Source organism: Nerophis ophidion, linkage group LG04 (assembly GCF_033978795.1).
Source record: "Nerophis ophidion isolate RoL-2023_Sa linkage group LG04, RoL_Noph_v1.0, whole genome shotgun sequence".
NCBI lineage: Eukaryota > Metazoa > Chordata > Actinopteri > Syngnathiformes > Syngnathidae > Nerophis > Nerophis ophidion.
Genome location: NC_084614.1, coordinates 29284709 through 29296298, shown reverse-complemented (window position 1 = coordinate 29296298; position 11590 = coordinate 29284709). Strand labels below are relative to the sequence as shown.

The following is an 11590-nucleotide window of genomic DNA, read 5'->3' as shown; positions in this document are numbered from 1 at the left end:
GAGAAGGGATTCATATGTTCCCAAAGTTTGTGTGTGTTGGGGTTAGTAATTTTGCAATGCAATCTGATGAAAATGATGGAAAGTGCCACTGTACTTAGTAACTGACACTGTGGTCGAAGTTGGAATTGCCACAAATCACATTTTAAGATATTCAACACTCTACTGCCGTCTGGCGGCTAAAGTGGATAGTGCACCCCCCAATTTATCACGTTTCACGTGACAGGTAAATCTGCGACGAATGGGGCCATAGTAGGAGAAAACAGCTTTTATAGTGACCATGATGCATCACAGGGTTAATATCCCAACTTTATTCCAATAAAATGTTGTGATGTTGGATCGACTTTAATGGCACTACATTTGTTAATTGAAATGGTAAAACATTTCTCTAATATTGTTGTAGATATGTAAATACACTTTTGTAGCAATGACAAACACTAACACATTTTAAGCAGAACCTCCTTAGCTGAGAACATATTGATTATGGGATGTATCATTGATTCTTCTTGCATGATTAAATATGTAAGTAAAGAGTGGTTACATTGGCAGTACACCAGATAATAATGGTTCAATACTTTTGTATCCAAGGCTGACTTCTCAGGTTGGTACCAGTGAGGAGACACTTGTATTAGACAGGCAGTTTATTTACAAAAAGCAGATTCATACATACACAAACAAAATACAGTAGGTGGCAAATTAATGATTAAAGTGGAACGATGTGACCGGGAGTAGGAATGGGTCTAAACAAAGCCCCTTCCCCATCAAGGTCTAACAGAGACTAAGATAGGGCATCAAAAATACAGAGAATTTATGTAATCACCTTCGGTCATCAGCAATTTAGTTTATAAAAATATCACCATGGTGATCCACAAATTCATAGAGTTGACCTCGGAAAGACATATATGCAGAATACTTGAAAGGAAAAGATGAGCAGTGCAGAGGAAGATCCCGAGGCAAAGCTTGAGCAATTCAAGGTCTCTAAATTGACACCTTAATCTTTTTTTCATTATTCCTGTAAAGATCAGACACACAAGTCAATCAAAGGGAAGCTGATGACATTTTTAAAACATAAACACTGTATATACGTATATGTGCAGCCTCCAAATACATACATTCAGCTTTTTTGATGCATTTATGCTTTTTTTTGCCATCCAAATATAGGCAGGTGTATCTAATGTTGTGACCGGGTGAATCTATAATAATGTTTATGACCCAAAAAATATTTCGACCATATTTGGCAAAAAAAAATCAGTGACACAGTGTACATTTTCAAAAGATAAATTTGGATGCTTTTGGAGCGGGTTAGGTGTGGTTTCATTTGCAATCTGAAAAGAATGCCTTGACACACGAACCTAGAAAGTGGGTTATAAAAGTGACCGTAGAGCAACGTTTACAAAACATTTACCTCAAAGCATAGCCAATACATATGATACAGACCACAAGTCCCCAAACTTTTTTGCACTAGCTACTGGTTTAATTGAGACATTATTTTCACGGACCACCCTTTCACATGTCAGATAGATACAGAAAAAATAAGTGCATACAAAATACAGACAATGAACAGAGAGTGTTCCATCAGTGTGCATGTTAATATATTTGACAATATATTCTATTCAGCGATTACATTTTTAAATTTTATATTTGGTGGAAGATTTAACAGGCTGGCTTAAAACAGATTCAATAGACTTTTTTTTTTGTGTCAAATGTCGTTTTTTATGATTTTCATTTTCTTATATAGGTGATCAATTATCTCAATAGATTCCCTAGATCCATTACAACAGTTTTTCTAGATCAGGCCTTATGTGTGTAAAACATTGCTTTTATTACATACTAATGAAGTGCCAGTATTACATAACACCGTGCTGCAATTCCGTTAGTGTATTGGCAGTTGACTTCAAAATGATATTGTTCTGGCTGCTTTTTTCTGATACCATATAATGTTGCATGTATTTTCTAAGTAGTAGTTTGTAAAAAGACATTCTTTATGTTAAGCACGTGCTAATTTCCGATAATGTTATGTGCACGATTCAGGATGATGTGTTTCGCTTAAGGGAGACATGATGTCACCAATACGATTAACCTTTGCATACAGAAGTACATTATTCACCACCACAGAGCATAAATGGGTGTGACCAAGTAATCAAAAGGATTAGTCTGGAAGCTCAGGTGAAAGTGTGTGAGACGCGCTCTCAGCAACAGGCTCACCTCCTAGTTGTTATGAAGCGGCGCCAAAATGAACATACTGACAGGGTTTAGTATCTAGAATGTGTCTGCCAGTGCTGAAGGACAAGGAGGGAGGATAGTAGAGGACATTTGACGTTAAAACCAAATCACACAACCAGAACAAATATTTTTTCTACACTCTGTTGGCTGTAATATGAATGTGATCAGTATGTATCCACACTTGCACACAAAATACAATCTGTTGCGATGGCACAAAACAGACAAATGTAAGTGAAACATTCCAAATGAGTGATGTTAAAAATGAAAAGTGTAATAAAAATGTTTAACTTTCACTAAATGGCAATAAATCGGTGTGAAAAACCTCTCCTAATTAAATAAATCATGGGGATGACTGGACCATTTAGTCTTAATTCAACAAATATTATATTAAAATGTATTACTTTACAATTATACATTCGAGACGAGGGATGGGATGAATACCCGGGAATCGATATCTTAATGTAACATTTAAAAATGAGCTGATGATGATAACTCTGCTGTCTAGTTGTTGTATCTTGTTTCCTTATTACATTTCTGAGTCTCATTAGCAAGTCTTATATTATATACTTTGCAGTTGCAATTACAAGCATTAGATAGCAGTAATTTATAGGCTATGGTCTGTTGCTCAGCTAGGAAGTTGCTTTTGCCGTGAAGTTGAATTTGCTATAAATTTGATATAAATATTAAATTTATTAGTTTGAGAGACCTTGAGAGAATAGTATTGAGAGAATAATAGTGATAATATTGTTGCGATCTGCTGCTCGGATCTTCACAGATTGTTGTTTTGTTTCCATTTTTGTATCACTCTCCATCTGACTCCTTATTTCCTGTTTGCTTTGTCACCATGGTAACTTATTAGTTCACCTGCCCCTTGCTTTCGACGCACACCTGTTTCTATTTTGATTACTGCCTTATTTAAGCTCGCCCCTTTTCATTGTTCTGCCTGGGATCCTAAATTGCTTATACGCAACTAGCGACGACTGCTATTGATTCTATTACTCCCTAGCTCTCACGCTAAGCTCTATTTTATTCCTAGCTTTCATGCAAGTCGTTTTGTTTTCTCTCTTTGTGCCTTCGTGCCAAGTGTTTGTGTTCCGTTTGTTATTCCTAGCCTCCATGCTAGCACCATTTGTTTGCCTTTTTCTATTAGCACCAGTGTTTTTGTTCTAGCCTGTTTTGAGTTTAATAAATCGTTATTTCTTACCTTTTGCTGTGTTCTTGCTGACACATCCACGGAGGAACAAATCCAGCGTCGTTATGCCACACAGTCTTCACAAATGTAATTAATTAAAATAGAAAACAACACAATAAAAAAATAAGAGTTTAACATGATCAGTAAGAAGCTTGATTAAAAGGTTTGTTTTTAGTCTTTTTTTTTAATTATTTCAACGGTCTCTGCAGTCCTGAGGCTCTCTGGTAGGCTGATTTCACGGGTGGGGGCCATATTGTCTAAATGCCGCCCCACCGTGGGTCTCGGTTCTGGTATTTGGTACAGCTAAAAGGCCGGTGCCACAGGATCTCAGGATCCGCGAGAGTTGATACAATATAAGTAGGTCAGATAGATGAGAAGGCGCAAGTCCATTAAAACATTTGAAAACTAATAATATAACTTTAAAATATACCATGACGTGGAAAGGGAGCAACTTTAAAACTGGTGTACTGTGCTCCCATCCTCTCTGTCTGCACTGGGTAGTTGTTGGAAAAAAAGCGAACGTGCGTTTTTTAAATTATATATATGCTTAAAATGAGCAACATACGTGAATATAACATGTTATTAGTACATGACATATATACTTACATCGTGTATACAAACCCTTATTGTAGGTGTTTGGATGTTTTTTAAGGGCAGAATAGATCGACTCCCATATTGTAAGCACTTTTGATCGCGTTCATTTAATATTTAGAATGCATAAAAAGAGAAAAAACATATGTGTTCTTGTTTTACATAAGGATTGTGAATGAAGGGTGAAAATACCCAAAAAGGGAAGTTCCCCTTTTTGACCCTGCAATGGTGTCCTCACTTATATCTTGCAGCAGTGAAGTAGTAATGCAAGTATCACTTGCATTGCTTTGGGTGATGGGAAGATTAGTTGTGAGTGCCCTCTTCTGGTGAATCATGAGATGGAGACAAGATGGCCCCCTCAGACAGGATCAGGACAGTACACTGGTGTTTTGTGAGTCCACATCTTGCATGCTCATCACATCAGTACTTACTCCTCTGTCATAAACTGGGTTATCGAAGGCCGACTCCTCCGCCATGTTGTCATACGGTGGCGAGGCTGTCGGCATGCTGATAGACTTCCCTTGATATCTAAGTGAGGAGCACAGGGAACATGAGTCATGTATAGTTTTTTGCAAAAGTTTGCAGTGCGACTACTTACTTCGCAGCACAGACATAAATCCCAAGGACAACCACCAAAATGATTGCAGTTGGAATGAAGACGGCGAGGGCGATATTGGTTCCCTCAATACCATAATCTGTATTGACAACTGCGGGGTCAGAACAACAACAATTATTTCTACAAAATATTCTGAAAAATAATAATGATAGCAGTGTTTTGTTGCCGCAACATATCAAACCATAACTCACCGTCTAACCTGCGTTCGTTCACATATTGACTGGAGGAGGCTACAAAGAGACAATTAGTCAGTTTTTGCCCATTGTTGTGTTGCACAAAGCACACGTCACACCTGAGCGCTAACCAAAGCTTGTATTTGCAGCAAGAAAATCAATGACTCATGAAATTGTATTCTTTAAAGCGTCTACAACCCAGGTGTTTTACCTCGACAAGCAGGTGGTGTGCTGTTCCATTGTGACGGATGTCCAGGGATGCAGTAGATGGTGGCACCGCCCTGAAGATCGTAGCCCGGGTGGCAGGCGAAGGTCAGGGTCTCGCCTGCTTGGTAGAAAGCCTTATCGGAACTTTGTGCACTAGTGGACGGAGCACCGGGATTCCTGCATGGCTCGTACTTTTCAGCTGAAAAGGACAGCAACATAGTTGTAGCATGAAGATCCTGGGTTGAACTGGAGGCCAGGAAATGTCAGCAAGTAGTAAACATTCTCTGCAGTTGTTTTAGGGCTACATAATTATCACTTCAGTAGCTGATCATTACCGTTGTTGTTCTACTTTAATGGACTGAATTGCCTCATGGAAACAATCATACCTTGTCTCTGCTCATGTTTTATTCAGTGCTGAGTCAACATGTCCTTTGGAATATTTTTGGCTTGGTTTAGATGCAATGCGACAGATAATAGCAAATTTAGCATCGCTTCAAACGCCGTCATCAAGGCAGATTCATGGCCGTATTTTTAAAACGACCATATTATTTTAGTTTAGAGTGTAGCCAAATCTTTCCCCAAAAATATAATGTCTAAAAAAAACATCAGTTTTTTCATAGTTTGCCTATTTATTCTGTTTTGTTTACTTTTTCGATTAATGTCGAAGCAGCATTAGGACATATTGAACACGTTTTTTCCCTCCTTGGACCTATAAACCTTGTGGTATTTTATTTAGCTTATCATTTGAGCTTTGGACATGATCTTGAATAAAAACAAATTATTGCACATATTGGATTGAAATGAATTGTAGTTTTCAATGTATTTTTTTTGTTTAACGTTTATACCTGACTATATATAGTAAAAGCCAATCTCTTCATAACTTGAAAAATAATAATAATTCATGTCATTATTAACGTACTTGAACTACATTTTTGTTTGTTGAAATTAATATACGGTAGAAAAGGGATGGATGGATACTGTCTTTTATGCACACAGTCAAGCTTCTATACCCGAATCTACCAAAATGGTAAACCCTTGTTTATCGCTGTTTGATTGATTCAAGGCCTTATTTCTGTAAAGTAGACATGAATAATTATACATTTAATATTTTCATATGTAGAGCATAAAAGAAAAAATGTTTACGACTCTTTAAAACCTTTTTTTTTTCTAATTAAGAAAGTCCTCTAGACATGAAATAACACCGACAGTCACTTTTACAACCCCTAAACTTTAAAGCTCGATGTGGCGAGAGACGACTCTATTTCAATACTCAGAAGACCGCAGTCAGCCCTCAAGCCCCTGGTGTGTTACACGAGTTATAGTAAGTACCAAAATGGAGTCACAAACAAAATCTTATTTCAGGTCACAAAACACGGTGGTAATCAATATCAGAGTCAATATTAGTTGAATGTAGTTTACCACCATCAAAGTCGAGTGAATTAATAATGGGTTTTCAGTTATCTGTGAAGCGATTTGATTGACTAGAAAAGGGTGATATAAGTCTAATCCATTATTATTATTATTATTATTATATTAACAAAAGTTGGGGTGAGGGGTCAGTTAACATTGGGTTGGCACCTTTGGGGGCCAATTAAAATCATACCATTGTTTTCTTACATGTTTGACGGCAGGTTGACATTAACTTATGGTACTTGTGAAGTTTTGGAGTACACTTTCTAAAATAAGTTTAGAGGTTGAAGATCATTGAAAAAATTGTGTTTATCATGGCTTTAGACAAAGATTTAGCTCAGATGCACATCAAGTCTTGTCTTCAGATCAGGAAAAATCATTTAATTTAATGAATAGAAACAAAAACTATCAATATTCAGTGTCTGACTTACGAACACACTTGGGCAGACGATCACTCCACTTGGGTTTGGCTGAATCTCTGTTGTAGCAAGTAAGGACATTGTTGCTGCCTGACAATGTGTAGCCTTTGTTACACTCAAACTGCACAGATGATCCAACGGCAAAGCGGGTGCCCGTGATCACCCGACGACTGTGCTCCACATTTCCAGGGTCCTGACATGTGGTCACTGTTGCAGAATGATTAAAAAAAAGACGGCAATATCATCATTTTTTTGCAGTTTCTACATATGGATTACACGTTTAAGTTTGACCTCACCACAGACCTAGCCATAAGTCAACCCTGTCAGTCGCCTGTACGCCTGATTCCTGTGTCTGTAAGTTGTGGGCTGTGAACTAAAACCTTTGTCACTTCTTGCTGCCTGCGTGATAGTCTGATCGTGAGCTCTTGATGTTGTCTGGTGCAGTTCTCCGATATTGTAGTCTGTCCAATCACTGTGTGCCATATCCATATTGACAAATTACACCTCCAGGACAATTTTTTGTATCTTTATCTATCACACAGGTGTCAATAAAATCAAGGCCCAGAGGCCAAATCATTTTATTTTGAGACCCGCGAAAGCCTAGAAATATGTGTCAACAGGGTACTTTATCTCTTTTACTAAATGTATTTGTTCTTTCCATTTTGATTACATGCACTGCATGCAATAGCACATCTTTAAAGTTTTATAATATCTAATAATGTAATAAAATAATGTACTATCATTTATCTCTACCTTTTTTGTGAAAAAAAAAATATATATACATACATTTCTGCTTGACTTATGATTTCAAAGAAAGTTATCCATCAAATTGTACACTGTAAAAGTGACACTGGATTTTATGGTAAAAAAATGGCAGATCAATCACCACAATTACACTGTAACCGCAACTTAGCTGCCCGTGTTTTTTCAAAGAAAATCTACACATTTTTGTATACAGTGTATGCAAAATAAAAGTGTAATGCATACTCTCGACAATTATGTAACAACATCATGAGGCCAATCCTTATACATTTATATTAAGAAATTATTTACTGTTACTAGTGGCCCACTGAAGGTAGCCATAACTGCGATGTGGCCCTCATAGAAAATTAGTTTGACACCCCTGAACTATCACTTTACATATGCATATTTTTTCTTTGCAAAGATGTGCTGCTATTCTACAAACCAAAAAGTATTCTCCTAATTTTTCAGCCTTTTTTTTTTGTACTTTGCAAAAACATTTTTTTATGTTTATTCAGGACTAAGAAAGGGTCTTCTTTTGCAAGTATAGTGTGAAAAATCTGGGTCAAAATGAAGGCAGATTTTCAAAAGTAACCCATGTAAATATTATCTTACCTCTGTTATGTGAACCAATACACTACTAATTGCTTATTGTCTTGCGGTTTATTCAGATGTATACATTTGAAAATTGAATACTAAACCTGTTTCTCACCTTGCTGACATTTCGGCACGTCCCCGCTCCAACTGAGATCCCATTGGCACATGAGGATCTCAGAGCCCACCAATTCATATCCAGGATAGCACTGGTAAGTGACAACGGTGCCATGGATGAGGTCAGGATGGGACGTGCTCTTCCAGCCATTGGTGATCTCTGGCAACTCGGAGCAAGTGTCGTTCCTTGGGACCTCTGTTGACAAAAATAATGACAAATGTGTCATTTGATGTAGAGAAATATCCAACTTTCACATTATATGATGTAATGGACTATGTAATATTATAATATATTTTGTTGTATATAATATTCATATACATAAATACACACACACACACATTGATTGGTTAAGAAACAGACAGTTAAATTATCTGATTGGAGAAATGTAATTCACATGCCTCTGAAGAACACAATGTCTCAGACAACACTGCCTAATCTCAAACACGCAGTACTCAAGAGGCCCTTTTCCATCGCATTAATTTTTATAGGAACTTTCCCACTTAACCGGTTGAATAAAGTTCTCCCTGTGTTTCCACCAAAAACTACCCGGGTAGGTTTGGGTCTTCGGGAACCTTTCAGAGTTCCTTTTGGCTCGGTGGGGCTTTTCAAAGCTACGTGGAACCTTTTCGGGGGCTGACTGTATTGTCAAACGCTGATTGGCTGAACACTTCTGGGGCGTTCCTCAAAAGTATTTTTCCATCACACGATTGTCATTGACAGAATGCGAGGACGACTTGTGTATTTCTATTACAACAAACTTGAAAACGAGGAGAAAAAACAAAAGGAACTTTCGACCTGCAGCAACTTCTGTGGGGCATTTTTGCGTTAAGAACACTGATCAGTGGAACCATCTTGCAGTGTTATTAATCAGTCGAAGCCTTTAAACTCTATGCAGTTCATTGTTGTGTGTTATTTTTATAAACTTATTTTCGATATGTAAAGCTACGAAAAGTGGACAAACTCCGAGGACGATGAAGCCGGACATAAAGCATTGTCCTCATTTGCTTACTACTGTGACTTTGCTGGATAACTATTTACTTTATTACATGCAGTAAACGTAGTCATTGATGTGGTCGGGTTGGGGTAGGGGCGTGGTTAAGAGGGGAGGAGTATATTTACAGCTAGAATTTACCAATTTACCAAGTCAAGTATCTCATATATATATGTATATATATATATATATATGAAAGAAATACTTGACTTTCAGTGAATTCTAGCTATATATATGTGTATATTTATTTTATTATATATATATATATATATATATATATATATATATATACTGTATATATATACTATATATATATATATATATATATATATATATATATATATATATATAAATAAGAGAAATACTTGAATTTCAGTGTTACTTTATTTACACATATACACACACATCACACTCATCTACTCATTGTTGAGTTGAGGGTTGAATTGTCCATCCTTGTATTATTCTCTTGTCACTATTTTTCTAACCATGCTGGGTCTCTGATGATGCATTGCTGAATTATTTTGCAAAAGTGTTTTCTGTGAAATGCACTAGAGTATGGAATCTTCCATCTCTCCCTAGCATGGCCCAGAACGTACAGTAGATGGCAGTATTGTCCTGTTTAAGAGTGTCACCACATTGCTGTTTACGGCAGACGAACTGCTTCACGGTAGACGAAAACGTGACTGTTGTTGTTGTGTGCTGTTACCGCGCTGGGAGGACGTTAATGAAACTGCCTAACAATAAACCCACATAAGAAACCAAGAATTCGCCCTCGATCATTCTACAGTTATAACGTCATTGGGCAAGCACGCAGTTTATATTGTGGGAAAGCGGACGCCTGAATTACAGGAGATTTTCGGGAGAAGATATGTCCCGGGAGGTTTTCGGGAGAGGCGCTGAATTTCGGGAGTCTCCCGGAAAATCCAGGAGGGTTTGCAAGTATGGTTTATTTACATGGTATCAGTGTAGAAATGTACTAATCCATCAGCCTGATTTGTATAAATTACCCTGGACTGTGAAAAACACAAAAAAACACAAACCACACACTTTTGCAAGAACCTATACTTCCAGGAACCAAAATAACTTTGGGTGGAAAAGGGCCTAATGTCAGTAACAAATAATTTTTAATCAATGATTTTATATCCTCTTACAATCTTGATTCATTGCTCCACATAAACACAACAAAACCAGAACGGTTGTGGGTGTTTGTGACATATTCAGGGAAAATATCCCGCACATTGGCATTTGGGGTTTTTCTACCATTTGCGTATATTCCATTCAAAATGGAGATAAAAACAATCATCCATAATTTATAGCACTGTCTACAATCCATCAAATAATTCATATTAATTTGTTGATGATTTTATGAAATTACTTTCAGTTCTCTGCACTGACTTTGATTGTTCGATTATCACAAGGGATTTAAATGTGCATGTCGATGTAGCCAATGACAGGCATGCTTAAGAACTCAGTGCTGTCCTTGAAATTTTTGGCCTAACTCAGAATGTAAATGAGCCCAGCCTCAACAGAGGACACACTCTTGATTGGATCATTACTAAGGGTCTTGCTATTTAAAACGTAAATGTTATCGATGCAGCTTTATCAGATAATTATTGTGTTTTCTTCTGCTTCTCTATTGGACCCAAACAAGCAATTGGGTTTGCAGTTGTTTGGGGAAGACTTATAAATGATAGCAAAATGCACAGTTTATGGAAATGATTTGGTTTGAAACCACCCTGTATGCTAATGTTGATGACCTGTTGAACTCATATACATCAAGTTTTGTAAATGTTTTGGACACCATTGCTTCTGACAAGGTTAGAAGGGTTAAAAGTAGGCAAAAGGCGCCATCGAGAAATGAAGACTCGGTCTGGGCACAGAAAAGGGAGTACCACAGAGCCGAACAGAAATGGCGCAAATCAAAGCTCCAAGCTCATTATGAGATTTACAAAGAAAATCTAAATGTGTTCAACCAGACTTTGCGTAGAACAAGGGAAAACATAGTTCTGAAATCATCACAAACTGTAATAATAATTCTTGTGTCCTGTCCGCAGTCGTACACAGATTAACAAACCCTCCAATTTCACTTCCAGTAGAACTCATTTCCACATCAAAGTGCAATAAGTTTGCAATATTCTTTCATGATAAAGTTCAAAGAATTAAAAATGCAGTAATTCCTGGAAAACGAATTGCTACTCTGCAGCCAGTTTGTTAACTGGAGGTGGCACATTTCACTCCCGTCACTGACTAAACAGTGGTAGTGCGCTCCCCTTACTCACCATTGTGTGTTATACTCAATGGTTAACTGGACGTCTTTA

At 37.2% G+C, this 11590-nt stretch overlaps 1 protein-coding gene across 6 annotated transcripts in view; it reads right to left on the bottom strand.

Moving 5' to 3' along the window:
• Positions 1 to 620: 620 nt before the first annotated feature.
• Positions 621 to 11590, bottom strand: part of LOC133551266 (seizure protein 6-like) — a 282658-nt gene continuing 271688 nt past the window's right edge. Inside the window, exons 11-18 of one of the 6 annotated variants that reach the window (XM_061897796.1) lie at positions 8282 to 8476; positions 6841 to 7035; positions 5004 to 5198; positions 4811 to 4849; positions 4602 to 4710; positions 4435 to 4531; positions 2203 to 2276; positions 621 to 1009 (exon numbers count right to left, since the gene is read on the bottom strand). In XM_061897796.1, coding sequence (XP_061753780.1) covers positions 2250 to 2276; positions 4435 to 4531; positions 4602 to 4710; positions 4811 to 4849; positions 5004 to 5198; positions 6841 to 7035; positions 8282 to 8476 — 857 coding nt within the window. In that variant the 3' untranslated portion in view covers positions 621 to 1009; positions 2203 to 2249. Of the gene's footprint in view, positions 4532 to 4601; positions 4711 to 4810; positions 4850 to 5003; positions 5199 to 6840; positions 7036 to 8281; positions 8477 to 11590 lie in introns of all 6 variants that reach the window. The other 5 variants (XR_009806459.1, XM_061897797.1, XM_061897799.1 and 2 more) reach the window with 5 other exon arrangements.